General features: G+C 40.4%; 1 protein-coding gene across 6 annotated transcripts in view; it reads right to left on the reverse strand.

Moving 5' to 3' along the window:
* limk2 (LIM domain kinase 2) overlaps nucleotides 1-20,751 on the reverse strand; it is a 48,272-nt gene that overhangs the window by 6,874 nt on the left and 20,647 nt on the right. For all 6 annotated transcript variants that reach the window (XM_052595349.1, XM_052595348.1, XM_052595350.1 and 3 more), the window contains exons 3-10: nucleotides 10,041-10,176; nucleotides 6,415-6,524; nucleotides 5,525-5,716; nucleotides 5,059-5,164; nucleotides 2,524-2,735; nucleotides 2,130-2,316; nucleotides 1,669-1,755; nucleotides 358-489 (exon numbers count right to left, since the gene is read on the reverse strand). In XM_052595349.1, the coding sequence (XP_052451309.1) occupies nucleotides 358-489; nucleotides 1,669-1,755; nucleotides 2,130-2,316; nucleotides 2,524-2,735; nucleotides 5,059-5,164; nucleotides 5,525-5,716; nucleotides 6,415-6,524; nucleotides 10,041-10,176 (1,162 nt within the window). The remainder of the gene's footprint in view (nucleotides 1-357; nucleotides 490-1,668; nucleotides 1,756-2,129; nucleotides 2,317-2,523; nucleotides 2,736-5,058; nucleotides 5,165-5,524; nucleotides 5,717-6,414; nucleotides 6,525-10,040; nucleotides 10,177-20,751) is intronic.

A 20,751-nucleotide genomic window follows, 5' to 3' on the forward strand; every position in this document is an offset into this window, starting at 1 on the left:
AAGACTGAAGCAGAGGTATATCATCTGTTATCCTTGTGTTTTATGTTGAGACCCATATTTTAAAGCAAACCCACTGGGGGATCTGGAAAACATTCTCTAGAATCCCTCACCTGGAAACACTTCATACCTTTTTTACCTCTCATCCACTGCAACCACACAACTGCATTTTCTTCCTCTCATTTTTAACGACTGTTTGTATTTTATAGCCCCTATACCCTGTCCTTCTCCCTTCCACCTTATAAAGTTAATCTCAGGTGAACGAAGACAGTGATAAAGACTAAACCACTAACATTTGATATACAGTCCTTCCTAGAAGCAAGAGGAAAGGAAAAAGGGGATTTTAAAATCAGGACGCACCGCATCTCGGATAAAATCCTTTAAAGTGCCTCCCTCAATGAACTCCGTTATCAGATTAAGCCGCTTGTCCTTGTACAAAACCCCAATGAACTTCAAAACGTGTGGGTGATCAAGACTTCTCATCACTTTTACCTGCAAAAGAGAGAGGGAAAGAGAAAGTGAGGGGAGTAAATACTAATTGCTAAGATTCTTAAAATCTGAAAACTGTCTGAAACTTTTTTTTATTTTACTGTTTACTTTTTATGTGTGTGTGTGCAAATTGAAGTGTGCTACACACAGGTGAGTGGGCCTGTACACTTTTCACACACTACAGTGTGTACATAATCCAAAAAAATACTCTGTAATATACGTATGTTTACATGCTCATGCACCACAAATCATCTTGCACTGTTCCCCAGCCAGCTGCTTGACTTATGATGTTTCCCTTTGCACATGTACAGTATTATGTAAAGCATTTGTGTAGTCTGTATTAGGGCGGCATGATATTGGGAAAAAATTACATTGCTATATTTTATTTTTCTGCGATATATATTGCGATATGAAATCTAATCTAATTTATTCTTACAAACAGAAATGGGGTGAGCACACTTACATTCTCATTTTAAATGATTTAAACATTGACACCATCGTGTCAATTGATTAATATGCGCGAGGGAGAGAGAGCAAGACAGCGCTTTCTCTCTCTCTCTCTGGCCCATACAGTTAATGAATAACGGATCAACTACGACAGCCTACATCGCACATCCTGCGATGTGACTATCGTGGATTCGTAAATCGCGATATCGATGCTTAAACGACACATCGTGCAGCCCTAGTCTGTATTTATTTTTTTTTAAGTTTATGTATAAGAAAACATTTATATATAGTATATTTATTGTCAAAATCCGTCAGTAGTTTAGTTGTTTAAAGGTTTACACTTTTTTACTTAATTGTTGTATGTCTGTATTTATGTAGCACCGTGGTCCTGTGAGGCACGACATTTCGTTCCACTGTATGTCCACACATGTAGCAGAATGACAATAAAGCCCAACTTGACTTGACTTGAAATGATTCATACTAAATACAGTCTGGATAAATCTAGACTAAGTCTATTTTCCTCTGAAAACAATCACAAACGCTACAGCAACACTAAATCCCGGCGCCACATGGATCTGTTTTATCTGCTGTTTAAATCACCCTGATACTGGCCCTGAGCAGACAACAGTGGGATGGAAGGAATAAAAGCAGATAGGAGACATGAAGGAAAAAAATTACATGGTAATCAGATGGGAGAAATGAGTGATGCATGTGGTGAAAAAGGGATGTTCATACCTCCTTTAGGAATGTTTTCTGTGTCTCCTCATCACAGCGGATCAACTCCTTCATCACCATCACCTCACCTGTGGCTTTATGGGTCACCTACAAAATAAATCAAAATCACACAGCATTAGGTTTGGAAGATAAATTATTTCCAGATCTTCCAAAATATTGAAACCAAATAGTTTTAATGAATTTCATCTGCATCCTTCTGCCAACTGTGAATGGAACTACTATGCCACTAAAGAAGTGCTTTAGCTAAGTTATTCAATAATACAACAAAGAAACCACAATTCATAACTGTGGAATCTGAATTACTTCTCATCATTTACGAAAGCAAATTCAAGCCTGTCTTCCAGCACTGAACTAAGCTTCAATGCAGTGAACCAGCTCTTCTAGACAACATTAAGGAATCAATGACCAGTTTTAGACATTGCAATAAACAGAAAATGAGGAAAGGTTGAATGAACACACACCTTGATGGCCTGTCCAAAGAAGCCTTTTCCTAGGATTTCTCCATGGATGAGGTCACAGGGACGGAATATACGGTGGGAGCAACTAGAAGTAGAACGTAGGGATTCAGAGCGCCCGATATCTCGAGTTAGAATCGGAGGGTCCTTTGGAGATGAAGACACTGGAGACTTGCAGGTGCTGTTGCTACGTCTACAATACAAAGACAAAGACAAAAGTATTTTTACAAACTTAATATCAATTGGAAAAGGTTAATCAATTGTATAATGTATTTATTTGCACCACCTTTGTATATCCACATACACAAGGAATCAAAAATATTAATTAAATGTGCTCCAACTTTGAATGTTGAACCTACACATGCCTCGTGATGACACCTAATTGGATGACATAAGTTACCTGAGGGACCTCCTTTTTAACGTCCCATTGCCCACTGTGACACTTCGTTCAATCTCAGCATCTGCTGAGGAGGACATACGCATACGGGAAGCTGCGGGAACACCCAGTTGATTGCAGGAGCCCAGGCGGAGCCGGTCCAGACGCTGTCTGACTGGATCATATTCCATCAACAGCTGCAGTGTCTGACTGGTCCGATGGATCAAGTCCTCCACCTTGAACAAACAATCCAAATTCAGAAGTTCATATACTCTTGTGGTTATTTTGATTAGGGTCACAACAGCAATAAAACCTGGAGGACAGCTTTAAGTCATTTATTATCTTAATGAGTGCTGTCTCTGCACTGTGATGTGGTCAAAAACTAGATTGAAAATTATCCAGGTATCCATTTGAGTTTAAGTATTTGTTCAGCTGATTAAAAACTACCTTTTCTATAATTTTGCCTATAAAAGGAAGATTAGATATTGGTCTAAAATTGCTCAAAATGGTGTTATCAAGATTGCTCTTTTTCAGGAGGGGCTTAACTGCTGTTTTCAGGGAGTTTGGAAATGTCCCAGAAAGAAGTGAGGCATTCACCACTTCTAAAAGATCTGCTTCTAAACAGTTTAGCACACTTTTTGAAAAAAGATGTGGGAAGTGTGTCAAGATAGCAGGTGGACGATTTTAGGTGCTGCACTATGTCTTCCAGAACTTTGCTATCAGTTCCTTCAAAAATAGACATAGTATCTTTTTGATATTGTGGCTGAATCTGTCTGACCTCTGCATGGCTTGAGGATGTGCTAATCGCCTTCCTGATACTGATGATCTTCTCAGAAAAGGAGGAAGCAAACTCATTGCATTTGCTGTCTGAGAGCATTTCACTGGGAATCTGACTGGGGGGGGGGGGGGGTGTCAGTTTCTCAACAGTGGCAAAAAGAGTACGAGTGTTGTTTAAGTTACTGTTTATAAGGTTTGAGAAGAAATTTTGTCTAGCTGTGGCTAATTTCACATTAAGGCTGTCTTTATAGATGTTATAGTGAATTTCAAGTTTTGTCTTCCGCCACATCTGCTCGGCTTTTCTGCATTGTCTTTTCATAGTCTGAACTGCTGTTGATCTTCTCAAAACTGATTTATGTATGTTTGTTTTCTTACTGACTATTATTGGAGCAATATCATCAATAACATTCTTAATTTTTGAGTTGAAGGAATCAAGGACAATTTCAACAGAGTCTGCAGAAATGCGTGGTGTTAAAGATATAGCCTCCATAAATGAATTGTGTTCTCGTTAATGCATCTCCTTCTGACAGAGACAGATCTAGATTCAGTGGTAGCAGAGATCAATATATCAAAGATAATACAGAAGTGATCAGATAGTGCTACGTCCTTAATAACAAAAAATCTTTAGGCTGCTTATTACATCGGGCAGAGGGCTGCCAAACAAAGTCTGTCCAAAAACCTCCTTGTACAAGATTAAATTAAGGCACACAAATCCATGACAGCAGAAGTAAAGCAGTGGAATTCAGACGTTAAGGAGAAATGGTGGGAAAATTAAATTACATTTACAAATGCACAATGAGAATGCAAAGCACTTACATACTGTAGGAGCTGACAAGTCACTTTAGTCCAAGAGTCTACATACACATAACTCCCAAGATAGGTATGCATTACAAAGTTAAATTCTTGCACTACTTTTTAGAAAACTAAATACTGCTTATGCAACATCAACAAAGGCTGCGTTTACACTAGGCATCAACATGCGACCAGTATCCGGATGTTGTCCACATACACATTGAAAAGACAAGTGTAAATGCACTTGTGATCAGAATGTTATTCGATAAGCGTGTTCTGGTCCAGAGGTAGTCGGGGACGCATTGTGGATCTCAATGTAAACGCAATCCAGCCATCGTGTCTGCATACACAGGTCGACATTACGAAAAACGCTACCCCCTTTTCGCGAACTGTCATTAAAAAAAATTTGTGTGGAGCACTATGAGACTCCTACACCCCTCTCTGATTTGTAAAATGACCCACGACTGAAAATGATTTTCAAAAGAAAACCCACCGCTTCAGGTTGACTTTGCACTGGGCCATCCTCTGCAGATTTACTTAAATATTGTGCAGGAAAGACAGATCCGATAGGTTATCCAGACAGAAAAGTCAGATGATGTTGCCAAGTGTAAAAACACATGTTCTGATTGACTGATGATCCGATCTGCTTGATCGGATCACGATCATCGCGTGTTAATGCCAAGTATAAATGCAGCCATAGTGTCATATGTATTAAGATCCAAAAAGAAACACATCAAAGCCATATAACAAACACAGCCTGTTTCTTGGGAGTTGTGTAAATTTAGTGCATGACAAGGTTAAAATAATTACCATAGATGAACGGAGTGTCATTGTAAGTACTAGGACAAGCTATAGTATGAGTTTGTATTCCAAATGCTTACCATGCTGTTCCTCTGTACTGTCACATTGATTAAACAAGTTAACGTTGGCACAATTTCACCTCACCTCAAAACTAATACCAAGCATGGTAGTAGTAAAAATGCAAAGTACCTCCTCCTCCATCAGAGCTGACACCGGGAGTCCATTGATCTCCAGAATTCGGTCCCCAACATGGATGGCGTTCCGAACCTCTGGACTAATATGCATCCCTCTGACCCTATAAGGATAAGATTTTGGGAGATTCCCATCATGAAAAGACATGAATATGGATATGAATCTCATAGCTTTTTGTTATGGTTTCACATCTGAAGAACACAAAGAAAGTTGCAGTTTGTTCCCTCAGTCCAGCATACGCAGTCGTATCACCACAGTTATGCAACACATTCCATCTGTCTCTGGCACTGGGTGTGGTGACATTGTGGTGAATCTCCGAGGTGATAAATAACTTAAGCAAGTCTCTATTATTCCAAATGTTTCTCAACATATTCAGCTTTATTTGACTGCTTGCTTAACAAAGATCTCAAGCAAAAGTAATAAAAAAATACATCAAGTGTTAATTTCACATGTCTTTACTTACTCTTTGACTTGAACACTGGCCGTGGCACTGGTGCAGTCTCTAATCACACTGACAGAGAAACCTCTTTTGCCATTGGTGGCAGCAGGCATGGACACCAGAGTCACTGTGTGAGGGAGCAGGTCCGTTGGAGAGTCAACCAAACCCCGCTTCTCCAGCATTGGTGTTAGGACCACCTGCTTGTAGCATTTACCACTGAGTAAGAGAGAGAAGTTGAAATGCATCACTAGAGTTCGAAAACTTTAGGACCTGAACTTTCAGGACAAGACCTGACAAGAGCAAGTCATTTCTAGACATGTTATGAAACACGCAGATGTGTGTCAACCTGCCTGCGCTTTACTGAAAACAACAAATGAAGTGAAACTACAGTCAAAATAAATAAAGGAGATTGGGAGGTTATGATTAAATATACAAGTATTAAACATCGCTGCTTACCTGAACTCAAATATGCATTTAAGTTCCGACAGGTTGAATTTAACCTGAAAAGGCTACTTATGGGTTGTTCGCAGTTATGTGATGTTTCCTCAGTAAAATTTTGAACTAATGGGCATTATTCATGAAACATGAATAGAAAAAATGTGTGTACATAAAACCATTATTTTGTAAGTTGGTACTTTCAAATAAATGGGTCAATTTATTAAAGAATGAATCAATAAGATTATAAAATGAATGTCAAAAGGCCAGATTTGCATAAAATAAGTTTCCTTGCAAAAAAACTAAACGGACACACCTCATAAAACTGGGACATCTGGTCACCCTAGCTAAGATTTGTAAAGTCAACAGAGAGGAATCATCACTACAGTTTGGATCTAATGCGTGTAAAGTTTCCTCACCAGTACAGTCTACAGTAAATACATGTACAGTTTGAAGGTGAAATGTGTAAAGTTGCTCACCAGTAGAGTTTAGTACGTTCCACTAAGGCATAGGAATCCTGATCCTCAATCACCACTCTGCAGCTTAAACACACGAAGCATTCGGGATGGTATTTATAGTCTCCTGCCACCTGAAACACACGAATGCCCAGTCCACATCAGAACACTGCCATACGGTCTTACAATAATCCTCAGTACCAGCAACACCAGGCCTGACAGTTGTCCAGATGCACTCTTTCTGGGATATTCCTGTATCCTGCGTGTATGCAGATTGCTCTCTCTGCCAAGCCCAGACATGGTGGATCATGCCCTCATTGTGCTTTAGCTGCTTTGTGTCAGTGCACGGTCTTCCTACAGTCTACGTTCTTTAACAGTGACGTGAGTGTGTATCCTGTCTTTTTCTGTAACACCTGCATGTGTCTGAGTCTGTCTGTTATCAGAAGTGACATAAGGCTGCCAGACCCTTCTCCACAGCCATGATCCCATGCCCTTAGACCAGTGGTTCCCAACCTTTTTCAACTCGCGGCCCACACAACCAAACACATATGTTTGCGCGGCCCACTTCAAAAAAATTAACTGACCCCGCTATTGTTGGGTTAATAACTTAGTACTCAGAAGCTAGATTTTAAACTATATTTATTGAATAAACTAGGGCTGTGCGATATGGACAAAAAAAAAAAAAAAAAAAACTATCGCGATTTTTTTTATCAATTTTGCAATTGTGCTTTTACAGTCATAAATGCATTCAGGATTAATTTGAAACATATTTCCAAAAGAAAACCAATCAGAGCTTTATCAAAAAGTTGTAACATCTCTAGAACAGACATAAGTCAAAATTATCACTATGCATGTGATAGAAAATAATTGGCGGCCCACCTGCAATACCACCGCGGCCCACTAGGGGGCCGCGGACCACAGGTTGAAAACCACTGCCTTAGACAACACATAATTTCTGTCAATCTCTGTTTAACACCACCTACCTCTAACGCAGGCTCTTGAAAAATTAATAAACCGGAAAAAAACATTCAAATATGCAACCATACATAACATTTTAATCTGAGAATTTACAGGAAATACATTAACCATAAACATCTGTTTACTAGTAATTAGCAGATAAAATTCCACAGAAATCAACTGCATAAATCAAACACCCGCACATCTTTTAAATGTAAACAATGAACTACCCCAGATTCCTTTCTTTACAGCTCTAATGTTTTTATATATATATATATATATATATATATACATACATACATACATACATACATATACACACACATACCACACACACACTGTATATAGCATAACAACTCAAAAAGTCTCAATACCAAACACCAATACCAAGATAAACACACGGTTTGCCCACTCTCATTTACTTGTATAAATTCAATATAAAAATAGCTGTCAATTAAGAAGGGTTAGAAACAACCTTTTGTTCTTTTATTTGAATGGAAAATTAGTTAACCAATAACCCTCTGGCTCTTCCTTTCAGTGTGGCTGAATTGAGAAAGTATGAGGTCACGTTGAGGTTTCATTTAATGTGAACCACAAAAGGCAGATTAGCAGTTATGTTTACCAAGCTGTGAATCAACGGTCCCGGGGTTTGACTAACCAAATTCTTGGGTAATTTCTTGGCTGGGGAAGCCACACCCCCTCATGAAGTCTAAACTATTCAACAATCAGAGTTCAGAACATGTAGACAGGCAATTAGAGGATTTTATGACTACTTGTTCATTCTAGCATAAAATGTCAAAGAATCTCACCATGGCAAATTACCATAACACTCAATAATAATAATAACATTCACAGAATTAATATATATATGTATGTATATGTTTTTTTATGCATTGTACTGTATATAAAATAATAACTCACCGTCCTGACAAAGTATGGGAGTGATGTAATCAAATGTCTACATTTACAATGGAAGTTAGTGTAACAGCTTGACACTTGGTTCAACCTGTGAGTAAGCATGGTGTTCTAGTGTTTAGTGCATATACATCATTCCTGTCTGTGTGTTACAGCAGAGTGTGAATGTGCATGTGAGAAAGACTGTTTCCCAGCAGTACTTTGTGAAAGAGCCTCCCCTCCCTTAGGACACAAGGAGTCATATCACCACGGCTAACTGAACACAGAACATATAAATAAATAAAAATAAATAAAAAAATCTACATTAGAGTTGGTCACCCAAGAATTTGATATGCTAAAAAGCGGTAGCAGATCCACAACATCAGCTTTTAGACAATTTAAACTCCAGGATGAAGAAAAGAGGTGGGGATACGATTAAAAACTGAACTCAGCTGAGCAGTGAGTAACTTTAATCCACCCAAAGAGAAGTTTTCATTATCATGGATGGTCTATGCAAATGCACAAACACATATAAACCAGCACTTCAGCTGTGCATGTGATTTCTTCCTGCCTGTCTTTCAGAGGTTTTGACACCCTGCCGGTTGTGCTTCTGAGCCCACAATTGGCAACGCACCCTGACCAGAAATACTTGGCATCCGTCAATCTGGGCCCAAACAGAAAAGGCCCATTATGAGATTTGCTCGCTGGCAAATTCTCTTCTCTCTCCCCCTTTTCTCTCTGAACCCATTGAAAAACTACCGTTTTTTTTTCTTAGCACTGATTCGATTAAATAAAAGATGGATTTGGAAGTCTCTCTCACACATTGATACGGCTTCGTCATAATTACACAGCTCCTCATTGAAGATCATGCAAAGGCATTCCAGACGCATGATGAAACAGCACACAACACTGAGGCCACTCCAGCCTTCAGATCACAGTCAGTCTGCTCACAGGAATGAGATCATTTATAATAGTCAGCAATCACAGCTAGTCTGAAATCAAGACTGAGATATGATTCCAGTAAGATATGATATAAAGACCACTATGATTCAAAGACAAACGAATGAGTTATATATCCTAGGAGGAGAAGAAAGAAACACAAAACAAATATTTGAATAATGTTACAGCTGTCCATATTAGGGAGTCTTGGGAATCGATACCTTTAAGCTCTGAAAGCTTAATTAAGCTTAATTCAAATGTTCATTTTGGAGCTGGACAGTATTAGATTCAGTTGATCTTCGTAGATAAAATCAACAGAAACGTTCTTCAATAAATCTTTCATGATACTTAACATGAGGTTAAGTAAATTGTGATTCAAGCGAGAGACAGCTGCAGGGAAGTTTTAGAATCATAAGTATGAGAAATCATTTTGTAATAATGATGCAAGGAAAGATTCAAGCTTTGTGTGTTTCATATGATTTGCTCCCACAAGTATCACTTATGTGATTCATTTGCTCACATTAGGAGTGGAAAAGTGGAAAAGAAAGTTTAAACCACCCTTAACCTTATCAGTGACCTCTTCAGTACCATGAAACATCTGCACTTATTGACTTTTGCCTGCCTTCGTTAGACCTCTTGTTTTAGCCATGCAAATATTTACTTAATGAGACAATGGCATGTTATCTGAGTGGTTCTTGTGCAGGTTAGCATTTGCCTTGTGAAATCTTCTTCTTAAGGCCTTTCTAAGAATAGTCTAATTCTTTACTCTCTCAGAGGATTTTTTTTTTTTTTTTTGCTGAAACTCTGAAAAATAAACACACTGACATGCAATTTAGACAAATTCACATGGCTTTTCTTACCATAGCAGGTCCAGTCATAAGCAGCGAGCAGCCATGACACAATTCCCCAAACTTCTCGCAGTAGTGTTTGTGACAGTACAGCCTCCCCTCTTTCTCAAAGTACCAGTTTGTCAGGAGATCAAAGCAAACAGAACACCTGCAGGAACAAGAATGGAAAAATCTGTAAGTGAAACATTCTGCTTGTAGACATTCCCTTATCTGAACTCAGCTCTCCAAGAAAAAGAAGGAACCTGTGTGACTGAAATGTTTGGCAAGTGAGGATCATGGCTTTGTTGGGCCATAAACAGTACTGAAGCATGTGACTGCTTTAGGTACTTGACATGTTCACTGCATACTTGGAATTTCATCTGTAAAGTTTAAAAAAAATAATTAACCTAACAATCACTTACTCTGCGTCAGCTATGGAACACAAAAGGGAGAAAAATTGAAGAATATCATAGACACTATTCTGTTCCTCTTAGAGAAAAACAACTGGGGCTGCTCAATTATGGCAAAAATAACAACTTATTTATTTAAAGACGTGATATATATTTGATAAATATTAAATAATTTACTTTAAATAAAGTTGCTATGACGTCTACATTTTAGATACCAACTAAATTTCACTGCAGAATACTATGGTAATTCAGAAGTAAAAATTCAAACAAATCCTCAAAAAGTACTGAAAAATTATTAAACTAATTGAACAGTAATTTAATAACTTAGTAAAAAGAAATAAGTATAAAGATAATAAATATAGATAAAATATATAAAAATATATAAAGATAATAAATACAGATAAAAAGAAAAAGACTTGCAGTGGGGGGAATATTTATTTGATCCCCTGCTGATTTTGTAAGTTAGCCCACTTACAAAGAAATGAAGTGTCTGCAAATTTTTATGGTAGTTTTATTTTAATGGATAAAGCAGACAGAAAACCAACCAAAACAATCCAAAAAAAAACCCATTATTTAAAGGTTAGAAACTGATTTGCATTTCAGTGAGTAAAATGATTATTTGATCCCCAAGCAAAACATGACTTAATACATGACATAAACCCTTGGCAAATACAGAGGTAAGACATTTTTTGTAGTTGGTCACCAGGTTTGCACACATCACACACAGCATGTTAAAGAAGACACATACAGTACATGCAAAAATAGCCGTTCACTTGTGACTGAGACAAAGTCCAACCAGGCAACACACAAACACTATAGTTAAGGAATTTGGGCCATGAGCCAAAACTAGTCATGAAACTCTCACAAACACACTCTCTCATGCCAGCCACCCTACCTACAATTGGAACCTGATGCTGGGACACAAGCTATGCCACATTAAACTATTATCTATTTCCCATGAGAAAAAAAAAGAACCTAATTAAAGACTTAGAACTGCAGAGCACTTGTACCTTGAGGCTTTTTTGAAACAATAAAGGATCATTTATCCAGAGGAGACAGGGAAGGATGCATAAAAAGCAAAAAGTTCCTTTTTACATGCCACAACTTGTTTGCCAGACTAGAGGTGAGGAGAGGGGCAACTGGGACCTACATCAAATGTGAAACACCTAATGGGTACATAACTTTAGTAGAAAAAAATTACAGCCTTAGAGGCAAATAGCAGTACCTTAATGAATGCCCAAGGTATTTCCTCTAAATATACATCAGACACAGTCATAGTCACTGTATGTGTGCTGCTGTGTAAATGATCCCAAAACAACTATTAATATAATGAAATAAACACAAATTTAAACAATCCTAATTTTTAGGGATGTAGTGATTCACTCAGCTCACGATGCAATTCGATTTACATTATGATAATATATATATAATAAATATTTTAATCTCGATTAAAAAAAGTTTTTTTACACTACAATTCAGAAATTTTAAACAAACTATGTTACAGACTTTTCATTAAGACTCTAAAGAATCATATCAACTTGTGAAAAATGGGTATATCCTGGGACCCCTTTAACATGTAGTAAGAAATTTCACAGAAATTTAATTTAGTGTATAAAACACTGCATAGTCTTCACTGTATCAATCAAACTGATTCTTAAAGATCCAAAAGTGATTCAGTCAAGTGCAGTGAGTGATTAACATTAATCATGACAGACAGCAGCAGGTAAATTAGACTGCTATCCCTTTAAGACCAACTGATACACATCCGTTTTTCACTCGACTATTTACATTTATTTAAGACACAACTGACTATGTTTAAACACGAAGGGCATTTTGACATAATTGTGTGCGTATTTGAACATTCAAGCACAAAAGAGATATTTTTTTGAAATTGCATGCTGTCTGAGAGAGGGGCTTTCTCAGTGTGTGTGTCAGTCAGCGCGAGCAGAGTATTGATTTCTTTTTCACTGCTTATTGCACTTAATAAATTTAAATTGTGTGTGTGTGTGTGTCAGTAATCGCGAGCACTGCATTGAGATATTTTTCACTGCTTATTGCACTTAATAACTATCAACTATCTTTATTTTCTCATTCTTGCATGTTTCCTTGTCTCTCCAAGGTGTATATAACTTTTAAGTAGTACTATGGTTTCACAGAAATATTTGCATACTGAGGAATACACGATATAGCAAAATCTCTAATGATAGATATCCTGCAGTTAAGATATATACTGTCATAACACCCAGGATTTGACAGATGTGTTAATTTTGTAAGCTATTTTTAATTTAGTCTTTAGTCCTGTGTCACATGTAACTTTTAGTTTTTATCATATTTAATAAACTTGTCCTGTTAGTGTTTTGGTCAGTAGTCATATTTTAGTCATATTTTCATCTTACTGTTTGATGGTTAAAATTATAGGATATCAATAAACATCAAAGAGATATACACTCACCCTGTTATGAAAACTAGCGTAACAAAAACCCACTCTCAAATATTATAACAGATAAATTCCTAATAGTAATTTCAGTAATTCTCTTTTAAAACAACGGGGGGAAAACAAAACATTGTGCATAGAGGTTGCGAAAGTAACATTACAATCAGCAACTGCGATCTCAAACAATGAAGTCGAGATCAATTACAGAATACAGACTGGCTGAAGACACTTTCATTTTAACAGAATACCTCAAATGAAGATCACTGACATCCAACTTACTTGTGCAGTACTACATGTCAAGTATTTAATAAATCAATTGCTAAAACACACTAACAGTACACCTGTTTACTGTGAAGTTATTATTCAGTGTTTCCCTGCCATTATATTATAATTTTATTTAAGAATATGTTCTCTTTAGTGCCAGATCACAACAGAACTTCAATTTAAAGTTACCTTTCTGATAGAACAGGTCTATAACTTGTTCTTTTATTCAACAAATTTAAATAGCCTTATGTTATTTATTTTATTTACATGACTGCATATGTCATTTCAGTCTTTACGTTATGGTCACGCACAGGAACAAATTGTGAATTTTTTTTTTTTTAGACGTCAATTTTCCTCTCCTTGAACTGTCACCTTATCGTGGTGGAGAGGTTTGAGTACCCGAATGATCCTGGGAGCTATGTTGTCTGGGGCTATATGCTCCTGGTAGGGTCTCCCAAGGCAAACAGGTCCTTGGTGACGGGCCAGACTAAGAACAGTTCATAAAACCCCTTATGGCAAAATTAAAATCAAGGACCGTGACTTCGCCCGGCATGGCGCAGCCTGGGCCCCACCCTGGAGCCAGGCCCGGGGTTGGGGCTCGTATGCGAGCGCCTGGTGGCCGGGCCTTTCCCCATGGGGTCCGGCCGGGCTTAGCCCGAAGGAGTGACGTGGGGCCGCCCTCCTGTGGGCTCACCACCTGCAGGAGGGAGCGTAAGGGGCCGGTGCATAGAGGATCGGGCGACAGTCGAAGGCGAGACCCCCGACGACCCGATCTCTGGACATGGAATCTGGCTTTAGGGACGTGGAATGTCACCTCGTTGGCGGGGAAGGAGCCTGAGCTTGTGCGGGAGGTCGAGAGGTACCGACTAGAGATAGTCGGGCTCACCTCAACGCACAGCTTGGGCTCTGGAACCACACTTCTTGAGAGAGGCTGGACTCTCTACCACTCTGGAGTTGCCCATGGTGAGAGGCGGAGGGCTGGAGTGGGTTTGCTAATAGCCCCCCAGCTCAGCCGCCATGTGTTGGAGTTTACCCCGGTGAACGATAGGGTCGCTTCCCTGCGCCTTCGAGTCGGGGATAGGTCTCTCACTGTCGTTTGTGCCTACGGGCCGAACGGCAGTGTGGACTACCCGGCCTTCTTGGAGTCTCTGGGAGGGGTGCTGGAAAGTGCTCCGACTGGAGACTCCGTCGTTCTACTGGGGGACTTCAACGCTCACGTGGGCAGTGACAGTGACACCTGGAGGGGCGTGATTGGGAGGAACGGCCCCCCTGACCTGAATCCGAGCGGTGTTCTGTTATTGGATTTCTGTGCTAACCACGGTTTGTCCATAACGAACACCATGTTCAAGCATAAGGGTGTCCACCAGTGCACGTGGCACCAGGACACCCTTGGCCGGAGGTCGATGATCGACTTTGTGGTCGTGTCATCAGACCTTCGGCCATATGTCTTGGACACTCGGGTGAAGAGAGGGGCGGAGCTGTCAACTGATCACCACCTGGTGGTGAGTTGGATCCGATGGCGGGGGAGGAAGCTGGACAGACTCGGCAGACCCAAACGTACTGTGAGGGTCTGTTGGGAACGTTTGGCCGAGCCCCCTGTCAGAGAGATCTTCAACTCCCACCTCCGGCAGAGCTTCGACCGGATCCCGAGGGAGTCTGGAGATATTGAGTCCGAGTGGACCATGTTCTCCACCTCCATTGTCGCTGCGGCTGCTCGGAGCTGTGGCCGTAAGGTCTCCGGTGCCTGTCGAGGCGGCAATCCCCGAACCCGGTGGTGGACACCGGAAGTAAGGGATGCTGTCAAGCTGAAGAAGGAGTCCTATCGGGCCTGGATGGCTTGTGGGACTCCGGAGGCAGCTGACAGGTACCGGCAGGCCAAGCGGACTGCAGCCCGGGTAGTCGTGGAGGCAAAAACTCGGGCCTGGGAGGAGTTCGGTGAGGCCATGGAGAGATTCTGGCAAACTGTTCGACGCCTCAGGAGGGGGAAGCAGTGCCCTACCAACACTGTTTACAGTAGAGATGGGCACCTGTTGACCTCAACTGGGGATATCGTCGGGCGGTGGAAGGAATACTTCGAGGATCTTCTCAATCCCACCGACTTGTGTTCCGTTGAGGAAGCAGTGGCTGGGGACTCAGAGGAGCACTCGTCCATCACCCGGGCTGAAGTCATCGAGGTAGTTAAAAAGCTCCTCGGTGGCAAGGCACCGGGGGTGGACGAGATCCGCCCCGAGTACCTCAAGTCTCTGGATGTTGTGGGGCTGTCTTGGCTGGCACGCCTCTGCAACATCGCATGGCGGTTGGGGACAGTACCTCTGGACTGGCAGACCGGGGTGGTGGTCCCTCTTTTCAAGAAGGGGGACCGGAGAGTGTGTTCCAACTATAGGGGGATCACACTTCTCAGCCTCCCTGGAAAAGTCTATGCCAGGGTACTGGAGAGGAGAATTCGGCCGATAGTGGAACCTCGGATCCAGGAGGAACAGTGTAGTTTTCGTCCCGGTCGTGGAACACTGGACCAGCTCTATACCCTTTCCAGGGTGCTGGAGGGTTCATGGGAGTTTGCCCAACCAGTCCACATGTGTTTTGTGGACTTGGAGAAGGCATTCGACCGTGTTCCTCGCGACATCCTGTGGAGGGTGCTCCGGGAGTATGGGGTCGGCGGCTCCCTACTTAGGGCTGTTCGGTCCCTGTACGACCGGAGCAAGAGCTTGGTTCGCATTGCCGGCAGTAAGTCAGACCTGTTCCCGGTGCATGTTGGACTCCGGCAGGGCTGCCCTTTGTCACCGGTTCGGTTCATAATTTTTATGGACAGAATTTCTAGGCGCAGCCAAGGGCCGGAGAGTGTCCGGTTTGGGGACCATACGATTTCGTCGCTGCTTTTTGCGGATGATGTTGTCGTGTTGGCATCCTCAGACCAGGACCTTCAGTGTGCATTGGGACGGTTTGCAGCCGAGTGTGAATCGGCTGGGATGAGAATCAGCACCTCCAAGTCCGAGGCCATGGTTCGGAAAAGGGTGGATTGCCCACTTCAGGTTGGTGGAGAGTTCCTGCCTCAAGTGGAGGAGTTCAGGTATCTTGGAGTCTTGTTCACGAGTGAGGGAAGGATGGAACGTGAGATTGACAGACGGATCGGTGCAGCTTCTGCAGTAATGCGGTCGCTGTACCGGTCTGTCGTGGTGAAGAAGGAGCTGAGCTGTAAGGCAAAGCTCTCGATTTACCGGTCAATCTACGTTCCTACTCTCACCTATGGTCATGAGCTGTGGGTCATGACCGAAAGGACAAGATCCCGGATATAGGCGGCCGAAATGAGCTTTCTCCGTCGGGTGGCTGGGCGCTCCCTTAGAGATAGGGTGAGAAGCTCGGTCACTCGGGAGGAGCTCAGAGTAGAGCCGTTGCTCCTCCACATCGAGAGGAGCCAGCTGAGGTGGCTCGGGCATCTATTTCGGATGCCTCCTGGACGCCTTCCCAGGTAGGTGTTCCAGGCACATCTCACCGGGAGGAGGCCCCGGGGAAGACCTAGGACACGCTGGAGGGACTATGTCTACCGGCTGGCCTGGGAACGCCTCGGGGTCCCCCCGGAAGAGCTGGAGGAAGTGGCTAGGGAGAGGGAAGTCTGGGCGTCTCTGCTTAGACTGTTGCCCCCGCGACCCGGCCCCGGATAAGCGGAAGATGATGGATGGATGGATGGACGTCAATTTTCTATTCCCAAATGTGTTTAAAAAAAGAATAAAATAAAATAATACAAATCTAAGGAGCAAATAAGGTCATATTTTCCACTAAGTGAAGCAACAATTCTGCACAGAATTTTATATTTAATCATGTTGTTTGGAAAACAGTTACCCAAATTTTTATAAGACTCTGGTCAGGAAAGGAGGTAGACAGCCAGGTCTGAACCAAAGCATCCAAGCAGGAAATCGTCTTCAGGCCATATTCCAGAAGTACAATGATCTTTATTTCCACAATGAAGCGCACAGTGCTGAAGGGATTAACAATTAATCTACTTAACTACCCTATTAAAACTGATTTGGCACACAGCATGAATGTCTTGGTGTGCGTTATGAATGGACATTTCTAAGGGTTTACTAACTAAAATTAAAGCAAGTTCTACTAGTTTTTATTTCCACAATTTTAGAACTCTTGCAGTTCACATTTAGAGCTACGCTTTGCAAAGTGTTTAGCATCTAAATCAAGGCCTGTAAACTGAAGGCCAACAATCACTTGAAAACAACTCTCTGACAAACCCAACAAGACAAAGTGCCAAAGGGAAGCATCTGGCATGCAATGTTCTGCTGAAGCCTGTGCTCTCCGGTACACCATGTGCTAAAAAAGGGGAAATAGAAGGAAAGAAATGGGGAAAACTGAAAGAAAAGAAAAAAAAACACTCAATGGAATGAAAATGGGGAGGATATGGAAAAGCAACATAGTGCTGAGATGATCTGATAATGATCACATTATTGTGAGAAGGCCACAAAATCTTCAAGCCTGTCTTACAGAACCAGCTAGATTTTAGTCTAGCCAGTTTTTGCCTTCGTTTGGAAGAATGTTGACAATCTCTGTTTCTATAGGGAGAAATAACCCAGTCACCCACGTAGAGTGGGCAGAACCTCATCATCCAAACATGGGACACCATTTGTGTGCCTGTAGGGTAAAACCTGCTCCTGAGTTGGGCAACCTGTGTTCCGACAGTGACATCATAGCAGATGAAAAGGTTTGTGAATCATTCTCTAACATCTGTGAGGACATTGCAAAGGCTGACCAGGTGTGCACACATGACATAAACTTTCACCTGTGCACCAGATGCGACTGGTACATTTCGGTCACTAATTTCAAAACATGGCATGTTCTAAATGGAGAATACCAATGATTTTTTTTTGTTGCAATCTAAATGGTAAATTTAGGCATTGCAACATTGTAATGTAAACTGTCATGGCAAACATAATTTGAAAAAAAAAAAAAGCATCAAATCGGCGTATTTAAATAATTTCTAATGGATGATGTGACATTTCAAAATATATTAAAATAGTAGGTTATTTTAAATTATAATGCAGGGTTTCCGTGGGTCCTTAAAAAGTCTTAAATTTAGTTGTATCAAATTGAAAGCCATAAATTGTACAAGAAAGTCTTAATAATGATTTCAAGAGGTCTTGAATCTTGGGAGACGGAAAGACCAGAATTTTGCTATGGCTTAAATTGATGATTAAACCTCAAAAGGCTATGATTTCATTAAATAAACACCAGCGCTGCATGTTTCAGAGTGCTGCTTTGTGTTCTGCCGTTACCGGGGAAACTGTTATATTTCTGCCATTCTAAAAGCACCTTCTGCTGGCAGAGAATGAATGTGCATTTTCAATTAGCCTGTTTTATTGGAAGGGTATTCCTGCAATACTGGAGGCTGCAGTTTCAGGCCCTATATTTTTTTTTCTTATTATAATCTTATTATATTCTTAGAATACAACATAGATGACATATCAAATGTTTAAACTGAGAAAATGTATCATTTTAAGGGAAAAATAAGTTGATTTTAAATTTAATGGCATCAACACATCTAAAAAAAGTTGGGACAAGGCCATGTTTACCACTGTGTGGCATCCCCTCTTCTTTTTAAAACCGTCTGCAAATGTCGGGGGACTGACAAGTTTAGGTATAAGATTGTTGTCCCATTCTTGTCTAATACAGGCTTCTAGTTGCTCGACTGTGTTAGGTCTTCTTTGTCGCATCTTCCTCTTTATGATGTGCCAAATGTTTTCTATGGGTGAAAGATCTGGACTGCAGGCTGGCTATTTCAATACCTGGATCATTCTTCTACGCAGCTATGCTGTTGTAATTGATGCAGTATGTGGTCTGTCATTGTCATGTTGGAAAATGCAAGGTCTTCCCTGAAAGAGATGACGTCTGGATGGGAGCATATGTTGTTCTAGAACTTGGATATACCTTTCAGCATTGATGGTGCCTTTCCAGATGTGTAAGCTGCCCATGCCACACGCACTCATGCAAACTCATACCATCAGAGATGCAGACTTCTGAACTGAGCGCTGATAACAACTTGGCTTGTCCTTGTCCTCTTTAGTTCGGATGACATGGTGTCCCAGTTTTTCAAAAAGAACTTCAAATTTAGATTCTTCTGACCACAGAAGAGTTTTCCACTTTGCCACAGGCCATTTTAAATGAGCCATGGCCCATTTTTAGATATGGCTTCTTTTTTGACCTATAGAGTTTTAGCTGGCAACGGCGAATGGCACGGTGGATTGTGTTCACTGACAATGTTTTCTGGAAGTATTCCTGAGCTCATGTTGTGATTTCCATTACAGTATCATTCCTGTATGTGATGCAGTGTCGCCTCGAAGGGCCCGAAGATCATGGGCATCCAGTATGTTTTCTGGCCTTGACCCTTATGCACAGAGATTGTTCCAGATTCTCTGAATCTTTGGATGATATTATGCACTGTAGATTAAACTCTTTGCAATTTTTCTCTGAGAAACTCCTTTCTGATATTGCTCCACTATTTTTCGCTGCAGTATTGGGGGAATTGGTGATCCTCTGCCCATCTTGACTTCTGAGACACACTGCCACTCTGAGAGGCTCTTTTTATACCCAATCATGTTGCCAAGTGACCTAATAAGTTGTAAATTGGCCCGCCAACTGTTCCTTATATGTACATTTAACTTTTCCAGCCTCTTATTGCTACCTGTGCCAACTTTTTTGGAATGTGTAGCTCTCATGAAATCCAAAATGAGCCAATATTTGGCATGACATTTCAAAATGTCTAATTTTAAGCATTTTATATGTTATCTAAATTCTATTGTGAATAAAATATAATTTTGTGGGATTTGTAAATTATTCCATTTCTTTTTTTACTCACAATTTATACAGTGTCCCAACTTCTTTGGAATCGGGTTTGTATTAGCAGTTCATACATTTTCATAGCACTTTCTATTCAATTCTCTATATTATTAAGTAATTATTGTCCTAACCACTCCTAAGCCTATAACATACCCATTGATAACCCTCTTGATATAGTTAATCTAAATTATTTCAATATATTATATATCTGTAACTAACTATCCATCTATAGAGATAATAGTTTAAAGGAAATGTGAAGTCTATAATTTTATAAAACTGTATTTTTGTGAAAACTTTTATCTGAACTGTAAATAATTTTATTTTACAGTTTAATATGTTACTATAGACATTGCCATACCCCACTCATATGGTATTAATTTTATTTGTGCAGGTCTTCATATTCCTTTTATATGTAAACAGGTGCATCTCAAATTAGAATGTCATGGAAAAGTTCATTTCTTTCGAAAAATTCAACTCAAATTGTGAAACAATTAAATAAATCCAATGCACAAAGATTGAAGTAGTTTAATTCTTTGGTTCATTAAATTGTAATGATTTTGGCTCAAATTTAACAGAAACTAATTTATTGAGATGCACCTGTATATACATATACACACACAAAGACACAAATAACAAATAACCAATATATTGTGAATCCCTTTATTTTCAAACTCTGTACCATTTAAATTATTATTGCAGAGAATGAAGCCTCTAAAATACATATGACCGATGATAAAAATGATTTTTATTGGAACATTTAAATAATTCTCACAATGACTTGGGAGTACTTCCATTGTAA

This window comes from Carassius gibelio, chromosome A5 (genome assembly GCF_023724105.1).
Source record: "Carassius gibelio isolate Cgi1373 ecotype wild population from Czech Republic chromosome A5, carGib1.2-hapl.c, whole genome shotgun sequence".
Lineage (NCBI taxonomy): Eukaryota > Metazoa > Chordata > Actinopteri > Cypriniformes > Cyprinidae > Carassius > Carassius gibelio.